Source organism: Sapajus apella, unplaced genomic scaffold, assembly GCF_009761245.1.
Source record: "Sapajus apella isolate SASKATOON/1434 unplaced genomic scaffold, GSC_monkey_1.0 scaffold16, whole genome shotgun sequence".
Taxonomy (NCBI): domain Eukaryota; kingdom Metazoa; phylum Chordata; class Mammalia; order Primates; family Cebidae; genus Sapajus; species Sapajus apella.
In genome coordinates this window covers 6,753,544-6,775,735 of record NW_022436956.1, presented here as the reverse complement: position 1 = coordinate 6,775,735, position 22,192 = coordinate 6,753,544, and the positions used below count along the sequence as shown (strand labels likewise).

Genomic DNA, 22,192 nt, shown 5'->3' with positions numbered 1-22,192 from the left:
CGCCTTGGCCTCCCAAAGTGCTGGGATTATAGGTGTGAGCTACTGCACCCAGCTGATTTTTTTTTTTTAATGCTAAAAAAAGAACTTCAAACAATTCAGATCTTTTAATATACAATTACAGTGAGAGGTCATAGTTAACGCACCAGTGTTAAAAATTACACAGAATCTCTGGCGAGACATAAAGACAAATCAGAAGTAAGTTCTTATTTATTGGTGTTAATTCAGACCCATAGGTATACTGGGAAAAGTTAATAATAATAACAATATAATAAACTTATCTGCAGCTGGGCTTAGTGGCTCACACCTATAATTCCAACACTTCGGGAGGCCGAGGCAGATGGGTCACCTGAGGTCAGGAGTTCGAGGTCAGCCTGGCCAACATGGTGAAACCCCCGTCTCTACTAAAAATACAAAAAATTAGCTGGGCGTGGTGGTGGGCACCTGTAATCGCAGCTACTCTGAAGGCTGAGGCAGGAGAATTGCTTGAACTCAGAAGGCGGAGGTTGCAGTGAGCTGAGATCGCACCACTGCACTCCAGCCTAGACAATAGAGCAAGACTCCATCTCAAAAAAGATCACTTGAGGTCAGGAGTTCCAGACCAGCCTGGCAAACATGGTAAAACCCCATCTCTACTAAAAAATACAAAAATTAGCCAGGCATGATGGTGCACATCTGTAATCCCAGCTACTTGGGAGGCTGAGGCAGGAGAATCACTTGAACCAGGAAGGTGGAGTTTGCAGTGAGCCAAGATCGCACCACTGCACTCCAGCCTGGATGACAGAGGGAGACTCGTCTCAATAAATAAATAAATTAATTAATTTAATTTATCTGTCCCTATTTCATTATAACTAAAAAAATTCAACATCTATGAGGGCTATCTTGGGATAAAAACATAATTAGAAAGAATAATTAATGGCACAGCTGCTGATATTAGTTTCTTTTAACACTGGCACTGATCAATGACAACATTATAAGATCCCAACACAATACATTTTTGAGAAATTTGTCAAAGCTGTTCTATTGTTCAGCATATAGCTTGGGCAAGGGTCTTCTCACCTATGGACAAAAACTCTATCTAGTCCTATTTTAAAGTTGCTTTGTCCTCTCTTATTCTAGGATTTATGAAATTTTTCCATAAACTTACTGTCATATTTCATTTTCACTTTTAAAGTCTGTGATTAGAAAACTTGCCTTATTGGCTTTTTATGTTCGAGACCAAAAATAAGTGAAATTATAATATGAATTGGAATAAAGAACATCAACGTGTAAAAAATCTTTATCAAATAAACTGGGCAGTGAAAATCAACGGCTTTAAATGGTCATCATATTGGAGTCATTTCTCTCAAACTCAAACATGCTATTACCTTCGTCAGCAAATCCATCAGTATTTGGTTTCATTTTATATGTTGATAAAATCATAGATAATCTTACAATTGAGATTCTCCAAAAGATTCAAAGCTGATTTGAACCTTGGAGTTCAAGTTCCTGTCTTCTCTGTCTATGGGATGTCAGGATACAGGAAGCACAGGGAGGAGCGGAGAAGGCTGCGTGGGCAAGGGGGGCGGGGAAGGGGCCACCACTCACCACCACTGCAGAACGAGCCGCTGAGTAAGGCAGGGGGCTGCTCCCAGCAGAATCCACAAAGTAGCTCATCCTGCTCTCAGCACCTGTGTAAGAGAAGGTATTCACTAAGCCTCTGGATGCTCAAAGGTTTGTGGACTAGAATCCACAAAGTGGTCATGAACCTTAGAACTAAGAGTCTCCTTAGGAACCAACCAGTTCACTTCTTTGCATGTCAGGGAAAGAAATGGAAATTCAGAAAGATAAAGTGACTAACCCCCAGCACTGGTGAGAGCAGTCCTCAGACAGAAGCAGTTTCCTGGTTGGGATGCAGCGTGAATAGCAGACCATGTCTACGCACTGCAGACAACAAGCAGTAAACCAGTGTACAAGAGGCACATTTTTGCAAGGTTTCTGGGCAGGAGCCCATTCTTGTGTGTCTCCTCCATCCACAACCAGGCCCGGCACATAAGGAGGCATACAATACATAGTTGGGGCATAAATTAATTGATAAAGAAATAAACAGAGAAAGGAAGGATGGAAAAAGCTCTCCTGAAGAGGTATGTCACCCAGTACCCCAAGACATAGATAAACAGAGAGAAACCCTGCAAAAAAAAAAAAAATAGAAAAGGAGAAAGTCTTTTAAATAACTCTTGTTGAGAGCTCTTTTCTGCATTGGAAGTCTGAATGACTAGAATGCTTGCACAATTTTCTGGCTGAAGGGATTTTCCAGCTAGCTACTGGTCATCATTATATTTCGAACATCTCTGTTGACCTAAATTCTTTCGGAAGTGCATCACACACTTTCATAAACTTAATACTATGCATTTAAAAAGTCATTCTTGAATGATCTAGAAGTTAAATTCCTAGGCATATCACTCAGAGGCCAAATTCTTATTGTTAGAAAGTGACACTTTAACTTCACTGCTTTCCAGTTTGTATTTGTCCGTCCTTTTTCTTAATTTTTAACATTTAAAACAATTGATACATTTCAAGAAAAATAGAGTATTAAGAAATCTTATGTTCAATTTGCAGTTTTAATTCATCATCTTGAGCCCTTCTTTCATATGAAATATATTTAAATGTTTCAATGATATAGTTAAATAGGCTTAGCAATATAAAACTATACTGCCTAAGGGCTACAACCACAAAGCTACTAATATCATATGATTAAGGGATGTAAGCTACAAACCTCCCGAAGACGTAACTTACCCTAGAACTATGCTTTGTGTTTTTAACTAAAACCTTGCCTCTTTATTATGTTTTTTCTTCCAAAGGTAGAATGCAGTCAAAATAACATTAATTTTTAAAATTTAACTAAGGGTCTGGATAGCTAGACTATATTAATCTAGATTTTGTCCTTTGGTTTTTCAGAAAATGGATCTCCACTACAGCAAAACCAGGAAGAGCTCCTCAGTGGTGAAGCTGACTAGTAGGAAAAGGTCAAAGTATCCTAGGCCGGGGACATCGTTAACATCTGCATCAGGGGCCACTATTCAGTGTTTGTTTCCAAGAACAGTAAGTAGCTATGATGTGTCAGACTCTGTAGTAGGCACTGATCGTGACGTAAGAGTAAGATGCATGTAACATGGTTTTGGTAGGCCTGTCCTGACCATAAACTGTGAGGATCATCTCACTGAGCTCCATGGCCCCTTTGCCACCAAAGTGTTCTTCATTTTTACTCTTAAAGTTTTAAAGTCCTGATGAATCATCATCAAACTATCTATCCCGCTTCAAAGTTTTTTATCTACTTTGAGATCTTTGGATGAGACACTAAAGTTAACAACATTGGTTGTGTCATATTGACAATGGCTTAGCCACAGTCGAATTCCCTAGGGAAATGTCAGTCATCCCTCCGGGGTCCTGAAGGGCAACTAATACCTTTTAGAAATGAATGCCTTTTGGAATTCCCCCAGTGATGTGGGAATGCTGTTTCATGAAAGCGTTCAACAGTCTGATTTCTTCCAAAAAAAGAAAAGCCCCAAGGATCTCCTGAGTCTTCACAGACCTCAGTTACAGTAGTCTCCTCTTACCCAAATAGGATTTGTTCCAAAATCCTCCAGTGGAGACCTGAAACCTCAGATAGTCCAGAACCCCATACATACTGTGTGTTTTCCTATACATACACGCCTATGATAAAGTTTAATTTATAAATTAGACACAGTAAGAGATTAGCAATAATAACTAATAAAGGAATAGAACAATTATAACAATATACTGTGATAAAAGTTATTGAATGTGGTTTCTCTCTCAGTCTTTCAAAATATCTTACTGTCCTGTACTCACCTATTTTCAGACCTTGGTTGACAGTGGGTAGCTGAAACCTCGGAAAGCAAAACCACAGATAAGGGAGTACGATCGTATTCATCCAACAATCATGTAGCAGGCTTCCTTTGTTAGTGAACTTGTTTATTCATTTGCCAAATAATCACCATGTACCTACTATATGCCAGGCATGGCCCTGGGCACTTGAAACACACCAGTAAACAAAGATTCCTGACCTCATGGCACTTAGATTCTATCAGACTCAGGAAAAACCTGAGAAAGACAGGGTCTCTGTCTTCCAGCAATGGAACCAATCATCTCATATGTTACTGTAGCATAATGTAATGAGTAGTTGGCCAACAATATGGAAAAAGAAATAGGAAGCAGTCAGCTCTGCTGGGTGCAGGGAATCGGAAATTGTGGAAGATTGCACAGACCAAGGTGTAACCACATGGCCCGATAAATCATCCCTAGAGTCCCACTAGCGGCAAAGGACCTTCACCTTTCAAATGCCTATTTTACTTACATATTTGTAAAAGAAAGGACTTTTGGAATTGGCAGCCACATCCTGAAGCCCAGCTCAAAGACACCAAGGGTTTCTGTCTGCCGGCCAGATAACTCCCCCTCTCAGCAACACTCCTGGAAAAGGGTTCAGTGGAAACATGTTTTCTCTTCTCATTGACAGAGTGAGGGAGGAAAGCTGTGGCCCAACATCTGGCGCACTCTGTGCTGGATTGTATTCTTGAAACTGTGACTGTATGAATGACACTTCCCTTGGGGAAAAGCCCTTTGCCCACAGAGGAAACTGACAAGAGGGAGCTGCCAGGGCTCTCAAGGGCTCTGTCTCAGGAAATAACTCTCGGACAGAAATGGATTGCTGCTTTATTATTTTTTGGAGAAAGAAAAAAAGAACCCACCCTTTTTCCACTTGTAGATTGTGACACAGAACAGCTGCTAGAGACGTAAGCCTTCTCAGAAGAAGTAAAAGAAGTGCTTAGGTGGTTTTTTAAGTAGCGTTTGTTTTTTCTTTTTCTCTGGTTTTTTCTTTTTTTTTTTTTTTTTTTTTTTTTTTTTTTTTGGCTTTTTGGCAAAAGAGAATTCCCTCCCACATGACAACTGCTTGAACATCAGCTGCACCAATTTTTTTTCTTAGCATTGCACACGTTCACTGCACAAATACAAAGCCACTGTAGCATTTGAAGATTGATTCCCCAGTCAAGAAGGATCCATGAGACCTTTTTGGGTGCAAAAATGATTTGGATGCTTGGTAACAGAGGGTCTTGCAGAGCTGAGTTATTTTTCTTGAAAAGGACCTGCGCCACCCAAGCTGCAGGATAAGTGGGTCGGAACGGAGGCTGTCCCGCTGTCCACTTCGGCTTGCTGTACCCCTACTCTCCCTCCCACCTCTCCAGCCCCCTCTCGCCATGGCCCCTGCACACTCTACTGAAAATGGAACTCTGTTGTTTTCTTAGGCACACGGTGCCATGTCTCACTACCCTGCCCTTCTTGTGTTATCCCCTCTGCTAGGAACCCTCACGACGAGTGAACCTCTCCTCCTCAGGGCTTTAGGTTCATCTCCAAAGTTATTGCAGCCTGGAATCCTTCCTGAGCCACCCTTCAGCCCAGCCAGGGTTAGCAGCTCCTTGTCCATGTTCCCCAAGTGTATTTCTGTCATGGTGCATGTCACATTATTTTAGAAACATCTGCTTCTGTTTGTCTCTCCCACTAAATTCTGAGCTACTTGAAGGCAGGCACCATGGCTTTTTCATTTTGGGGTCTTCAGCACTTAAGACAGACCATGGGACATAATGGAAACTCATTGTTTTTAAATCAATGAATGAATAAATGAATGAATTGGTCTCACAAGACTAAAATGAAAGAGGTAGATCAGATGTGAATATATTTGTTCCTCGAAATAGAGACTCTGAATAGACTGCAGGTCTAGAAAAAGAACCACTTGAAATAATCAGTTTGTTTCATGATCTATTTCTAAGGGAAAACCGTTTCCTTCTATTCACATAGCTATTTAATGCCACCTCAGCTAAGAAGGCTTTTTCCATCATCGCGGATAAATAGCAGCACCTTTCTCTCCATTCTGACACTCGGTTGTTTGTTCGTTGTCTTCTCCAAAGTCTACTTTGTTAAAATTTAAGTCCCCAGGAGGGGAGATTTAGTTCATTTCTTCACTCCAGATCCCTGGATCCTAGGCCAGTGTTGGTAAGGAACTGGCACATAGATAGCTGTTAAATACAATAGTATAAGTTAGAAAACTTGTACACACTCTTTTCATGTAAGCCCCTCTTTTTACAAATGAGGAGAAAGACTAAGGCGATACTTCTAATTGGCTAAGCTGAGACCAGACTCCAAGTCTTCAGCCTCCTCCTGTGTTTAGAGAAGAAGCTTCTGTCCACTGAGCTTCTCTGAGCACCCTCATCACCCTAGATGGCAGGGACAGAAACAAGCATTCGTTGGAGAAGACAAAAAAGGAAACACTTTCGCTTATGTAGGTGTCTTATGTCCAAAAAATCACTTTAAAACTATCGTTCTGCTTGATCATAGAGAGTTCTATTCTTCATAGAGCAAGTGACCACTTCTCCAACTTCCCACCCTATCCAAGCTGGCAATCTGGCCAGGACATGTAGGCTGTCGCTTCCTTTCACCCGGGGCTTGCCAGGACACGGCAAGACAGGGCAGCGAAGGGCAGGTTGAGAGACACAGAATAAACGAAAATTAGGGAGGAGAGGGACGGTTTGGGCCAAGGCAGCGGCAGAACAAGAAATCCCTAAGAGACCAGGCTTGAATCAAGGCTGAATCCAGTTCACATCAACTCTGACCCGGCTTGGCTGTATTTCTAGATAAGTTTGACATGGGTTAAACCCTTTTCATTTGGGGTTATGTGTTCCTAAAAGAAAAACTACGCCTTTAGGTAAATACCAAGTAAATTACACTTTAATTCTTTTTCTTTTGAAAAACAAAATTTCTTGTGAAATTGTTTTTGCCAAACTAATACAATGTTATTGCAAACATCAAGATACAAAAAAGTCACATGTGGATATCAGAATCACCTGAAACCCCACCATGTAGAGATAATTATACTAATAATTTGTTCAATATTCTTCTGGGTACTTTTTAGTATATCTAAACGAACATATATGTCACACACACATGTGATTATAAATTTACCTTCATGAGATTATTCTCCACATGCTCTTTTGTAATCTGTTTTGTTCACTGACATTTAACATGATGCTATGGATATTTTTCTCTGTTGATAAATGTGGCTCTCTATCCTGAAGATGATGACTGCCAATTAATCTATTGTATGTGTATATCATACTTTTAACAAGCCTCTTATTTTATAATTAATTTGTCCCCAAATCTTTGTCATTATGAAAATTTCTAAAATATTTTACATTCCCATTAAATGCCGAAAAGGAGTATTTTGGGGACAAAGAAAATGGGCATTCTATATTTGGATACATATTGACTAACTGCATTCCATAATAGATCAGCCAAGGCCGGGTGCGGTGGCTCAAGCCTGTAATCCCAGCACTTTGGGAGGCCAAGGTGGGTGGATCACGAGGTCAAGAGATCAAGACCATCCTGGTCACCATGGTGAAACCCCTAAAAATACAAAAATACAAAACATTAGCTGGGCATGGTGGCGCGTGCCTGTAATCCCAGCTACTCAGGAGGCTGAGGCAGGAGAATTGCCTGAACCCAGGAGGCGGAGGTTGCGGTGAGCCGAGATCGCGCCATTGAACTCCAGCCTGGGTAACAAGAGTGAAACTCCGTCTCAAAAAAAAAAAAAAAAATAGATAAGCCAAAATTAGACTCCCACCAACAAAGGCATTGTGTTTTAAATTTCAACTTGCCCTCTCATCTTCATGTTAGCTTCATAGGCAAGGAATTATGGTTAAAACATGTGCTGGGTATGAAGATGGCACATGGGAAACTGAAAAGCACAATAAAGCTGCGGCAAAAAATGTAGATTTCTCCCCGCCAGCCCTCATCCCAGGCTTTCCTCTTTGAAAGCTATGCAAAATCTGAATAGCTCCCAATGAGCATTTATCCTAATGTCAATAATTTAGGATTCCTATCAATTTATACAAAAAGCATGTCCTTTTGGCTTGGAATACAGGAGATAAGGAATTTGGCGTCCAGGGTCGGGCACGGTAGCTCACGTCTGTAATCCCAGCATTTTGGGAGGCTGAGGTGGGGCGATCACCCAAGGTCAGGAGTTCAAGAGCATCCTGACCAATATAGCGAAACTCCATCTCCATTAAAAATACAAAATTAGCCAGATGTGGTGACGCATGCCTATAATCCCAGCTACTTGGGAGGCTGAAGCAGGAGCATTGTTTACACCTGGGAGGCAGAGGTTGCAGTGAGCCAAGATCGTGCCATTGCACTCCAACCTGGGCAGCAAAAGCAAAACTCCATCTCAAACAAAGTGAAAGAGAGAGAGAATTTGGCTTCCAAAAGAACTAACCATGTAAATGAAACATGCTCCAAACAACAGCACTTTTGCCAAACTAAAGGCAACACCTGTGTTACCAAGGCAACATCTTTAATCTGCAACGTATAGACTTTTAGTTTCTTCTCTCTGAATACCACCGAAATGTATTTTTGGAGACTCAAAGTATCACCTCTTTCAGGAAGCTTCCCCCCTCACCCTCCTTGGCAATTGCATGGACCTCCTTGATGACCTCCATGGGTTTTACTGTAACAATGTGACAAAGTTCATGACACTTCCCGTATCTATGCCTGTTTCTGCTCCTGAATGATGAGTAACTTGAGAATAAGGATGGTGTCTCTTCAGATGACACATAGTAACCATGCAGCAAGTGACTGTTGACTACATGAGGGAAAGTACCTGAAGTACTTACAACAGAGTTAGTGTGTACAATCCTTGCGTGTCAGTCCCTGAGCTTACTGAGTGTATTTCTCAAATCATTTGAGTAGATGGCTCCCCTGATCTGTCACTGTAATAAAAGCTCCCAAGTCCAATTCTCTAAGAACTCAACTTTAAGATCCATCACATCTAGAAGGCTGAACATTCCTCACTCCCCATGGAAACTTTGTGGTTACAACACATATAAAAGAAAAAGGATTAGAAGAACTGAAGATGGTTTCTCTGTCTCACTACTGAATCTATAAGAACCTCATTTGCTTAATTAAGTAATCCAACATTACTGTAGTGGGAAATATTTCTTCTTATTTTAAGTAGCCAGCACTGACAAATGAAGGCAGTGTTCTGAATTATGGGTTACTGGCTTCTGTGTCTTAAACCAAGTGCATTTATTCTTTCACTAAGGTCACAGGGTAGCAACTCACAGTACAATTAACATCTCAGTCTTTGTTTCTTCCCAACTTCACTATAATTATTCCCCCAACCCTTGCTTAAATGGAAATGAGTCATATCCATCTCCTATTTCTCTAAAAATAAACCCATCTCCTAATTAAGCATAATACTTTCAAGTCCTGTATGAATTGACATAGATCAACTAATCCTTAGAATACTAAAGTGAACTCACGTCATTATAATTTTAAAGAGTATATTGTTTTACCCTTCCTTGAAGAGTAGCTCGCTACTATCTCCTGAAAAAGAGAAAGACTAGAAGATGGTTTTACTCTGGTATACCATAGCAGGAAATAAGAAATGTTTCATGGATTATTTTATGCATTTCCTTCTCAGTAGAAACAAACCCCTCACCACACAGTACTGAAATGGCATTGTCAACAATGGACAGAAAGGTCTTGCTTCTCCTAGGCATCAAGGAAATACATTAAAACCTGCTGACTCTTATGTCCAGGAATCTAACCAAAAAAATGACAATTCTAGTGTGTGAAACCTTTCAAATACTAACAATATCTGTTTTCTAGGCAATCATGCTTCCGTCAGAACATCCTCTGGAAGATCAAAGGTAATATTCAATTCACTGCCTCACAGCAAAAGTGGCTATAGCCTGTGTACAAATGCTATGCCTCAAAGCCTATATTTTACCGTGAAATTTAGCAGATGATCACACTTAGCCTTCGGATGTACTTCAGAGCCAGGAGCATGGTAGGTACTCATAAATAACTGAATAAATAAATGAGAATTGTGTTTTACTTAGAACCTAAAAACAAAAAAGAATAAGCTGGAGGAATGATGTAAAGTACTCTTTGCTGCACAAGAATGGTTGTAGTAGAAGCCATGAAATAAGAGATTCTTTTCCAAGTCAAATGCAAAGAAAGGCCGGAGGATTAAAAATGTCAACTCTAACCCAATGAATGCTGCCAGTGAAACCTGCGAAGAGCCTAGAATTTTAAATAATTACATCTTAACTCTTAGCCTGTCGAGCATGTTGGACATAATCTAGAGTTTAGACTTATTCTGGCTCTTCAAGAGTTCTCAACAAAACTGAGAGCACTATAGAGAGAGAGAAAATACGAAAACAATTAAAGGGGACTGGAGAGTTGCAACAATTAAACTAAAAGATAACAGCTGCCTTAGATCTCTCAAATCCAGCAAGCAAATTCTTGGACTATGTCTGATTGTGATTTTCATGGTGGAGCTTCATTTGTTTTATTGCCCAAATTGCAAGGTTCCAATTTCTCAGTATAATGCTAAACAGCTTGCTAGCATTCTCATGTAAAGAGGGATTGTGTTAATTCAATGAATTTTGGAGTTGGAAAAAAATTCATCAACCTTCTCATTTATTTCAATGAACTAAGGCCCAAGAGGTTAAGTGTTTAGCAGTGATCAAGAACCCTGGAGTTACATACCATGGGTAAACATAGAACTGCTTGCTGAGTGTCTGACCATGAGCAAATTTCTTAACATCACAGTCAGTTTCCTCAACTATAAAATGCAGTTAATAATACCAACCCTTTCGGGATTATACAGGAGGATTATACCAAACACAAATACTTAGCAGCATGCTGTATATATGGTAAAATGGTCAATAAATAATAATTGTTATTATTGCTATTTTATCAATAGTAAGCATTTACTAATGCTTACTAATGTTACTAATTAGTAACAATGCTGGTTTATATTCATTACTTTTTTCTACTGCCCAACATGGCAGAGGTTATTTAAGTATTAGAGCTAGAACACGGATAGCTAAATCCTTCATCTCTTTTTCTAAAGACTTGTATTCAAGTCATGAAAACAGGATTCCCTTTCATAATAATTGGTTGAGTGGCATTAGTCAAGAATTTTGCAGGAGAAAAGAGCCACAATTTCTGTTTAATGGTAGTCTGCTTGTACCATTGTTATGCATAAAACCAAGAAGTAAGCATTGAAAGATTGCATAGCACAAATGGTGAAATATTGCAGTTTCCTGAGTTAAACCAACATCTTTCTGATATAATGTCAATCTTTTGTGGAGTAACACTTTAGCAACGAGATACAAATATAAGGAAGTAGTAAAGTGCTGCGGAAAATGGTGCAAAGTTTTTGTTTGTTCATGTTTTTCGTTTTTGCTTTTTTGTTTGTTTGCTTTTGCTTTTTCTTTAGAGCAGTGCCTCCCAAACTGTAATGTGCATATGAATCACCTGGTGATCCTGTGACAATGCGGTCTGCTGCAGTAGGTCTGAGGTCTGGCCGCACATTCCACATTTCTAACAAGCTCCCACCTGGTGCTGATGCCATCAGAGGACTTCAGTGTGAGTAGCAAGGCAGCGCTGGACTAACTTGGTTAAACTCATGAGTGATTATAACGAGGTAGATGTTTAGGAGGCAGAACCAAAGGAGGAACAGGCAAGACTTCTGTCCCAAGACTGAGTAGATGCTGATAATCTCAGGTGCAACACAAACCCGACTGCAGAGAATTGTGTAGCTCAGCCTGTCTGTGTCTCTGGAGCCACATGCCAGATGCACATCTGCCAAGGTTTCTTGCTTTTCCTGAGAAGACATGGATGTCTCCCATCAGCAGGAGTCGTTTGGAGTAAGGATTACCAGAGGTAACAAGAGATAATTTAAGAGTTATTTGCATTATATATATTCTTTCGCAATTGTGAAAGACTCAAATGTTTTGGAAACTTTTTGTACATTGTTTTGCAAACTTTCATGCATCTGGAATTGTTTCAAAGTGAAAAGTTTTTTTTTTAGCCTTTAAAAAGACTAAAATTCTGGAGTGTTCTACCTTTCCACATCTCTTGAAAATTTATATATTTTTTTCCTCGCCATTGAGAATATTTTCCTGACATTTGCACTAAATGTTTGTTGCTTACCCTCATCTTAGTGTGTATTACCCAGCCCGTCACCTCTAAGTTCTGAAGGCAGCACCAACACTTGATCACTGGAATATGAAATCTGTCCTCTTTTGAGAAAAAGATCAGAAACATCCTTTCCTGACTGCTCTAGATATCATTTTTTTCCCACTTGAATTCCCAAAGCATGTATAGATTATATTACACCACTTAATAATTATATTGTCTTTTATTTTTATCCTCTTTTCTGGTAAAATGCTGCTTTCTAAGATAAATTGTGTCAATTTTAAAAATGGAGCTTATGTATTGCTTCTTCTGTATCTGACATTGTCTCCAGCACAAGGCTGGGCATGGAGTGGAAATAAAAGTCCTATTTGTCACAGAAGGAATTGACTTACTAAAAAAGCAAAATAGGCCTGGCAGTCTTTCTTCAAAGTCCGTATCTTCATAACAATGAATAAGTAATCCACAGATACCGCTTTGGAAAACAGGCTTAACCCACAGTGTTCCCGTCGATAAGCATATCATCAGTCTAAGCAGAAAAATCTATCCTAAATTTATGTAAGTGTCTTAGAGTTATTTACATTCCTATGACATGCAGTTCCAATCAGAAGCTCTGGGTTCACATTCCCTTAGCTCTAATCAGGGTCTACCATGAGTTAAGGTAGTCACATGACTGAGCCTCAGAATCTCCAACTGGTAAATGGAAATGACAAGAGTGGAGGGCCCACCTCAAAACTTCATTGTAGATGAAATGAAGCAGTCCTGCAAAACACCTAGCAAGGGTGTTGGAACATACTAAGTGCACAGTAAACATTAGGGCTGAGTATCCTTCCTTAGATGAAGTGAAGAAAAACGAGTATGATAACCAGAGAATGATCTGGATTAAAAAGTGTAGTCTGATAAGGTATATTTTCAGTGCAGCAGGGATAAAGGAGATGAGGAAACAAAAAGTAAGTTATGTCCTCACATCTCAATTTCCCTAGGATTGAAGAAACTTACAAGATTTGCCTCAAATGCCACTAAATTGCTGCATACCACATTAATTTTGCTCAAATACTAAATACTTTAGAATTTCATAATGAGGAAGAAAAGGAAGGGCGGAAAGGAAAGGAGGAGGGAAGAGGGAGAGAAAAGAATGAAGGAAGGGAGAGAAAGAAGGAAAAAGGAAAGAATGAAGGAAGGGAGGAAGAGAGGAAGGAAAGAAGGAAAGAAGGCGGAAGGGAGGAAGGGAGGGAGGGAAGAAGGGAGGGAGGGAAGAAGGGAGGGAGGGAGGTCCCAGCTCCTGGGATGTAATCATTCCCTTCTGCTGTTTGATGTGAACAGTTGGAAATTTTGAACTGGTAATTAGAAAATGATAGGCGCTGCGGAAAACAGATCCATTCACCAATAAAATAAAATCACAAGGTATGTTAGAACCTCAGTTATCAGTAAGCAATTCACCAGTGCAATCAAAGAGAGAAATGTGTTGATTATTTGTTTGCAGTGTTTTGCCTTCTGTCTCACCCTCCCCTAGGTGACAGGACCTGCAACCACACACCTAGTTTGTTGTACTATTACTTCCGACAGTCCTTGACCTCATTGGCACTATGATTTTTCATAGCCCTATGCTGATTACTTCCATTCTCTCATCTTTGTAAACCTGTTGGGGTGGAAATGATTGTTTACCTTTTAGAGATGAAGAGAGTAAGTTACAGTCACATTCAATCACTGTTCTCAGTTACAAAGTTCATCACTGACAGAATCCAAGTGCATAGCCACTTTCCCTACTCCAAGCCAGCGCTGGTTCAAGTTCTGACCCTACTCGCCTTTAAACTCCATTATCACCTGGGATCAGCCACTGGTCCAAGTCCATGCTCTGGCTGGTTCACCAGTACCACAGACTGCCAGATACCAAAGGATTCCATCCTCTACCAGCTTCCCCCAGGCTCTGCCTCAGGACATCCTTTCACGGCCAGCAACCAGCACCTCCACTTAAGAAGCCTGTGAGGCAAAGATGCCCCCTCCATAATCAGGCTCTCGGCTTGGCTTCCCACATCCTCAGCAGCGGAACCAGGACGGAAGAGGCTGCATGGCTGCCTGAACTGTTTGTTATTTTGCTGCTGAGTTGGCAAGGATGGAGTAGTTGATTTACAATTAGAAGCAGCATGCTTCTTCAAATATTAATATTAATAACTGCACTACTGAACACATGAAAAGACGTTTTCATCTTCAAAGCACTTTGCAGACATTAACGCATTAGCTCTCCCTTCCCTCCATTGAGGAACAACAGGTGAGCGAGACTCTCAACAGCAGCAGTGGCCACCCTGCAGCCCTCATGCACAGCCCACAGCTGTGCACGAGGGTTTTCTCTTCAGATGAAAAAAGAGGCCACGCAATCCAAAACCACAACTGATGAAAGAGTTCTACTATTAGTAATTTTACAAATCAAATGGAGCTGCCAGTTATCGTTTTAGATTCGGTATTTCCTCTAACAAACATCTCTTTTCTCAGTTGCATGTCTGTGGTCTAAAGTAGGAAGAAAAATGGCCTTGAGATTAAAAACAAAAACTTATCCAAAAGGTAATAAGGAAAACCTGCAATAGAATGCATTGATTTCAGTGACCCAGCAACTTTTTAATTTGCCGGAAGAAAATGTTACTTTAAAAGGTGGCAACAGAGACTTTTAACAGTGGATGAGAAGTCACATACAAAGTGTCAGCCAGATAAAATCATCGGATGGAGAGGAATTGCCATCGATATCTCCTGCCACGAAGTCCACCTCTACAGTGGGGAAAAGAAACACCTTCCTGACTCTGAGACAAGCCCTGGCCACACACACCCTGTCTCAACAACAGGCTTAAGAACTTGTAGACCCTTGGACAACTGCAAATCTGTCCCAAGACAGATTCAAAACACGAAACAGGTTAGTTTTGCTTGCAAGATTCAAACCCGTAGCAATTTCCTCTCTATTAAAAGCAATTCATTAAACTGCTAGAGAGAAAAAAAGTAAAACAATAGGCTTACTAAGAGTGAAAGGAAAAAAAAGAAATTTTTATATTCAACTTCAGCTTTATTTCTTTGGAAGTGCTCCAATTTGAAAAAAAAAAAAAAAAAAATTTCAGGGTTTCTGACAAGTGGTCTATGAATGAGTACCTAAAACATGCATGGTTTTGCTTTAAGAAGCAGGTAAAATTTTTTAAAAGATAGTCTTGCTTTCAGACTATTCTGTCAGGTTAGGAAGTATTTTTAAAAATTGTTGTTAAACAATTAAATGAGAATATAGAAAGATGTGAAAAGAGAAAGCAAAAACGCACTTGTATCCGGAATGTCCCTATCAACTTACTCCTTAATTCCACAGAATTTTTTTTTAAACAGGAAAAGGAAAATGGACTGAAAAGTTTTAGGCAGAAACTCACACACACCTCACTTACTACTTTGCTGGAGAGCAGATCCTGAGTGAGCTTCCCTCAAAGTCTGTGGTCTCTTTCCAACTACCTGCGGGAATGCTCTGCTCGGTAGCTTAGGAGGATGCAAAGACCATAATGTTTCTAATAGAGCTGCCTCCTTAAATTGGGGGGTGTGGTCAAGCCAGGGAAAGCTGGAAAAAAAGACAGTCTTCCTCTTGCCCCTGGCACCAGGACAGCAGCCACTAGCACAAGCTCAGCGGTCTAGGTGGAAAGCAGCGTTTATTGGCGGTGGCGGCACCAGATCACACCTTGTTTTTTATTCTTCAAATTATGTTCCAACTGAATATAACTCAGCCTTAGGGAATAACAAGGAGGGAGATGAGCAAAAGGGAACTAGCTCAGTGGGATAACGTTGCATATCATCTCATCATTTGCTGATGCATTTGCTCTCTCCTGAATATGTAAATATTCATGCTTTGCGTTCCTTGACTCTCTCAATGGAGCTTCCACTAACCGAGGCAAGGGCTCAGGTAAAGGAAAGAGATTGCTTTAGAAACAGAGCTGGAGACTGTCAGCAAACAGGACGTCCACCACCTAGTCACCTGCTCAGGCTTCCTGTTTCTCACTAATAACTTGATGTGAAAGGAGATATTTTCTAAAAGAAAGAAAATAATTTTGTGCAAGAGAGCTGACTGGATAGGGACTTGGGATTTCTGAAAAGTAAAGCTAAAATCCCCTTTTTATATAAGTATGGTTTTAGGCAATCTCTAAAATAAGGTTACCTTTAGTAGACCTGACTCTTTGTCTGTGGTGTAGGAATAAAAAGGCAGAAGTGTTCATACATTTCTCATTTAAAGAAAATGTAAACAATATAAAAATCTTACGTCTGTCCTAAGTGAAAATATACAGTATTTTATATTCACATATTCAGGTCTATGGTAAGAATGTTACAGCATAATCTCATTTCTATGAATGGAGTTATTACAAAATTTATTTTTTGAAAAGTCAGTATTTGCTTAATCTAAGACTTGTATCCTGAGAGGTTCCATTTTCTTTGAGTAGGACGTGGGAGTTAAAATTTGTTGTGGTTGGCTTCTTTCCCTTCTTAATGAAGATACAAACTGATAGTCCATGAAAATCTAATAACTGTCATTTAGAACAACATCACCATCAGCCTTCATTGCATAAAGTTGGCAAAGCAGTTAAAATGGCATTGTAAGTAAAGCAAGATTTTACTGCTCATCTTCTGCCTTTGCACATTAAGTTGAAAGAAAGGAAGATGTAGTGCTATTGGTTCAGTTTAGTTTAATAAACTGTCTGTGCTGGGCACTTTTGTAGGCACTAGAAAGATAGCAAGTTTGCATTGTAGTGAGAAGACAGACACATAAATCAACCATCTCCAAAAAAAAAAAAATACATTCTATGAAAGAAGTTCATAAAGAGAGTTAGGGAAGTTTCAGCCTTCCTCTATAGCCTAGTCAATTTCAGCACACTGCCCCATTTAAAGAGCCCATAGTCAATTATACCAATCATAACTAATTACAATTGTATTCACTATGTTTGCAGGATAATTTAAAAAGTTGAGAAGACTTGGATTCTTGCTCTATAAGGGTGTGTACAGTGTGGCTGTTGAGGGGCTCTGAAGTCTGGAGATTTTCTATGCTGAGTTTATATAGACAGCATCGCTTCAGGACCTTAGCACCCTCCTCTGCCACTACCTCTTATGGTGTGGAAGAACATAAACTAGAAATCTGAATGAGCAAAATAAGCCACAGCTGTCATAAATTGCCTAGCAAGGGCCGGGCGTGGTGGCTCACGCCTGTAATCCCAGCACTTTGGGAGGACGAGGCGGGTGGATCACGAGGTCAAGAGATCGAGACCATCCTGGTCAACATGGTGAAACCCCGTCTCTACTAAAAATACAAAAAATCAGCTGGGCATGGTGGCGCGTGCCTGTAATCCCAGCTACTCAGGAGGTTGAGGCAGGAGAATTGCCTGAACCCAGGAGGCAGAGACTGCGGTGAGCCGAGATCGCGCCATTGCACTCCAGCCTGGGTAATGAGAGCGAAACTCCGCCTCAAAAAAATAAAAAATAAATAAAAAATAAATTGCCTAGCAAATGCCCAGGAAAACAGTAATTTTTGTTTTAAACAGTATCTTCAAAAACATAACATTAGATGAGTATCCAAATGCAAAAGCATGACATTGGATTCCTACCTTACACCATATTTAAAAATTAACAAAAATCTATCAAAGATATGAACATAAGAACTAAAACTATAAAACTCTTAGAAAAAAACAGAGGAAAACTTTATGACATTGTATTTAGCAATGGGTCCAAAAGCTTGGGCAACAACAACAAAAAAATAGATAACTTAGAGTTCATCAAAATTTTTAAATGTTGTACATCAAAGGGCATTATTAAGAAAGTGAAAAAGAAGTCCACAGAATGAGAAAAAAAATTGCAAATCAGATATCTAATAAGGATTTAATATCCAAAATATATAAAGAACTCCTACAACTCAACAGTCGCAACGACAAATAACCTGATTTAAAAGTGGCCAAAAGACTTGAGTAGACATTTCTCCAAAGATACAGAAATGGTCAATAAACACATGAAAAGATAGTCAACATCATTAATCATCAGAGAAATACAAATTCAAACCACACTGACATACCTCTTCCCATCTATTCAGATTCCTATTATCGAAGAAACAGAAAATAATGGCAAGAATAAGGAGAAATTGGAACAAGTGTGCATTGCTGCTGAGGATGTAAAATGGTGCCGCCACTCTGGAAAATAGTGTGGTGGTTCTTCAAAATAATTAAATATGACATTACCACTTGATCTAGCAATTCAACCTCTTCATATATAGTCGCAAGAACTGTAAGAAGAACTCAAAAAGATCTCTGCACAACATTGCTCATAACAGCATTATTCACAATAGCCAAAAGGTAGAAACAACCCAAGTATCCACAGATGAATGGATGAGCAAAATGTGGTATATAGATAAAATTAAATATTACTCGGCCTTGAAAAAGAATGAAATTCCAATACATGCTACAATATGGATGAACCTTGAGGACATTATGCTAAAAGTAATACAAAAGACAAATATTGTATAATTCCACCTATATGAAGTGCCTAGAATAGTAAAATTTATAGAGACCGAAAAAGGGATAGAAGTTAACAGCTTTGGGAAAAGGAAAATGGGGAGGTAGTGTTTAATGGGGACAGAGTTTCAGTTGGGGATGATAAAAAAGGAATGAAGATGGATGTGAGTGATGGTTGCATAACATGTGAATGCGCTTAATGCTCCTGAATTCTACACTTAAAAATGGTTCAGCTGGTAAATTTTATGTTACATATATTTACCACAATAAAATAATTATTTGTTGTCCCAAGGGGAAAGTATATATGTGTGTATATATATATATATATATATATATATATATATATATGTATGTATATGGCATTAGGGATAAGTAGTCTTCCACAGAAAGCTTCCTGACTCACATGGATGATATAGGGCAAAAGAAAATGATCCTCTAGAAGAAGAAGGTATGAACTCCCCGGAGAACCCCTCCACTGCACTGCAGTGGCTCCCCATCCCCTCCTTTGCCAGCTGTCAGGGAGGGTGTGATAATACTGGCCCAACTTCACAGCGTTGCTGAAGTCACCATGCGATTGGATGACTGTGTAAACAGTAGAAGCACTGCTTTTCTTTTCCATGTCCATAGATATTGAACTCTATGATGAAATACCTCTGTTGACAGGACCATAGGACCGTTATGATTCCCAAGGAAAATATTAAAACTCAGTGATCCAGGAACATGGATACCTTTAGATCCCCATGTAAAAGAGGTATGCAAAAATGAGCTGCTTCTCTGAAGTAGTATCTCTGTAGCCCAGCCTAAACAATAGTAGTCTCAGTATAGTTTGGATACAATTGAGACAGGGCATGAAGGGATTTCTAGAATAGCGTTTCTTACTGTAAGAAAACCTTTTTCCTTTTCTAAGTATAACAAGCTGCATTGTAAGTTAGTATGTCCTAAGAGGAAAACTGGAAGTAAATTTCCAGAATCTTAGCTCTGCAAGGGTCTTCAGTGCTCCCACCAACACCCTTCCCTCACTGCCACCCCAAACCCCAAAAATGCAGAAGCCCCCTTCAAAACAACTTACAATAATTCTTTAAAACCACCCTCTACATGAAAAGAGTAAAGTTTGAAATAAAAAATGACATTAAATTTTAGGAAAAGCAAAGCAAAACATCAGACGTGTATTGCCTTTTACATGTTAACTTTCCATCTCAGTTAGAAAAAATCCTTGTGATAATTCAGAAGGCTTCATATATGCAGAGAAGCAGTATCTAAACAAACTACTAAAACTGAGTAGAGTGAAATCCAGATACCACTGTAAGGTGGTTGTCACCAAATATTGAAGAAAACAAGAAAATACTATGAAAGGAAAGCAAGGAGCAGAGAACCTTTGTCTGTTCCCATGCCACCTCTGGAACTTCTTAGCTTACACTTTGTAATGACTCTCTCCTTTCCATGATCAAAAGCAAAGCCTTTGTCTTGAGCCACAGACGAGGCTGCATTGGCATGCATACGTGTGCACACATCTGGCACACAGGTGCTCATCCTTCTGTGTGTGCCAGAGAGCCCATGGAGACCCGGATTTCTTGGTGTAGTCCTCCCGCGACCCGCTGATATGCTGCTCCATTAGTCCTTGGACCAACTTTCTGTTTTTTTTCTTCCTCTCTAGAATGTGGAATGAGCTGGGCACAGGGCCCCAGCTAGACTCTCTGCAAAGTAGCTTAGCTAATGTCGGTCAAAGATTCTTCTCCAGTCTGGTTCCACTGGGCCTGATGAACATCCTTTGGACTCCACAAACTCAGAGAGTTTCAGCAGAACGGACTCTTGTGGGATGTACGGCAGCCCGCTGAAAACCCCATCTCTTACCACCCCCTCCTTCAACCCCCATTCCTTTCTATGTACTTTTTGTCACTCTGTCTCCCTGGTTCCTTCTCCCTCAAAATACCTCTCACTTTTTCCCTCTATCAGTCTAACTCCTACAAAGTTATTTTTCAATCTCAATTTAATTAAGAGATGAATATGTGGTTATAGCATATTCAAACCATACAGAAGGGTATGAACTCAAAACTGAGAATCACCACCCCGGGTGCCCTTCCACCCAATCTCACACCAAAAAGCTAACTACTATTTAAGGTTTGGTATGCAGCCCTCCAGTCTTTCCTCTATTGTTATATTTATACTGGGTCTTTTTCATGGGATTGTGTTCGATGTATTGTTCTGGGACCTGCTATCGTGCATCCGGCAGCACATTCAGCCGCTACGTCTTTGCATATTGGCCCCTTCAGAGCTGCCTCAATCATCTCAGCCAGCCCCAGTAATCCCCTGTGACATCCCTTAAGCTCCAGCTCCAGTCCTTTCTTTCTCTCCCTTCGCATTTCCACGCAGCCAGTGTCTTGTTCCTGCACTGTCACAATGAGCTGTTATCTCCTGTCCATGTCTTTCCTGCCTTACCTCCCCACTAGAATATGATTCTAGGGGTGCAGGGTCTGTGCTCTTGACATTTCCTTATCACCAGTAGTCACATAAACTGCTTCCCCAGCACACTCCCTTGAACATTATGGACCGGATAAATATAAAAAGTCAGGACTTGACAGCTCAAAATGCATTATGTACAGCATAACACCATTTTTACGATCTAAAAGCATAAATCAACTAAGTATTGAGAGGTTATTTCTGGTGGTATGGAAGTTTTTTTGTTTTATTCTTGTTATGTTTGTGTTTTCTGATTTTTATACAATGTCGTATTGCACCTGTAACAAAAACAAAAAACAAAATTTTACAGTTACATGTATGACTTTATTGGCCCAATGAAGGCAACAGGCTATCACAGTGTTATAGCACAGACTGAGATCAAACTTCCCAATTTAAATCCCACCCTTTGTTCTTTCTCGGTTATCATGGACATTTTAAAATTTCTGATCTTTGGTTTCCTCATATATAAAATGAAGATAATGGCACTGTACACCTCAGGGACTACTGTAAGGATTAAAGAGGTAGTGAGACTTAAGTATTTAATTCAACGCCTAGAACGGACTTTATACTCAATAACTGTTGACTGTTATTATCAATGGCATGGCCAGAGATGGACCCGAGGCTTCCATTTGCCAATTCAGAGCCACCCTCACCAAGCTCCATGAATCTTCACAGGAGAAAAACCCAGGAGCTGATTGTCTCTTCTAGTTGGAATGCTGGTTTGCTAATCCAGAGAGAAGAGACTGCTGCAGTCCCCGGTAATGTAATTAGGACACACTTGGTGGAGAATGTGTCCTGCTGAGTCTGTGGAAGGACAGACAGCTGCTGCTGTGCCTCAGTAGCTCACACCACATCACGCTGACTGCATTAATTTTTCCTTGGGCAGCAGTCCACTGATTACAGATGGAGCCCAGTCTTGGAGTGAAGCCCTCCTCCCCAACACAACTACAGTAAAGCCCACCTTTTGACTTTCCCCAAGCATGTTTTCTAGTCCCAATTCTAAAAGGCAGCCCACTTTCACTGGAAAGACACTGAAACCATTAATATGTTTTCTGACCTGCACTAGATTAGCGGGTCCTACACTTCCCCTCCTACATACGTGAAAGACCAGAAGGGCTTCTGGGAGGTGTCTGGGCTCCGCTTTCTCTAAGGTGCGCAGGAAGCCACTGCCCTCCTTCCAGTTTCACACTATCTGTGCTTTGGAC

General features: G+C 40.1%; 1 protein-coding gene across 4 annotated transcripts in view; it reads right to left on the bottom strand.

The window, feature by feature from the left end:
• ETS1 (ETS proto-oncogene 1, transcription factor) overlaps positions 1 to 15,536 on the bottom strand; it is a 129,221-nt gene extending 113,685 nt beyond the window's left edge. For 2 of the 4 annotated variants that reach the window (XM_032285011.1, XM_032285014.1), the window contains exons 1-2: positions 15,432 to 15,536; positions 1,585 to 1,667 (exon numbers count right to left, since the gene is read on the bottom strand). In XM_032285011.1, coding sequence (XP_032140902.1) covers positions 1,585 to 1,653 — 69 coding nt within the window. In that variant the 5' untranslated portion in view covers positions 1,654 to 1,667; positions 15,432 to 15,536. Of the gene's footprint in view, positions 1 to 1,584; positions 1,668 to 15,431 lie in introns of those variants that run through there. The other 2 variants (XM_032285013.1, XM_032285016.1) reach the window with 2 other exon arrangements.
• Between the last annotated feature and the right edge of the window lie 6,656 nt (positions 15,537 to 22,192).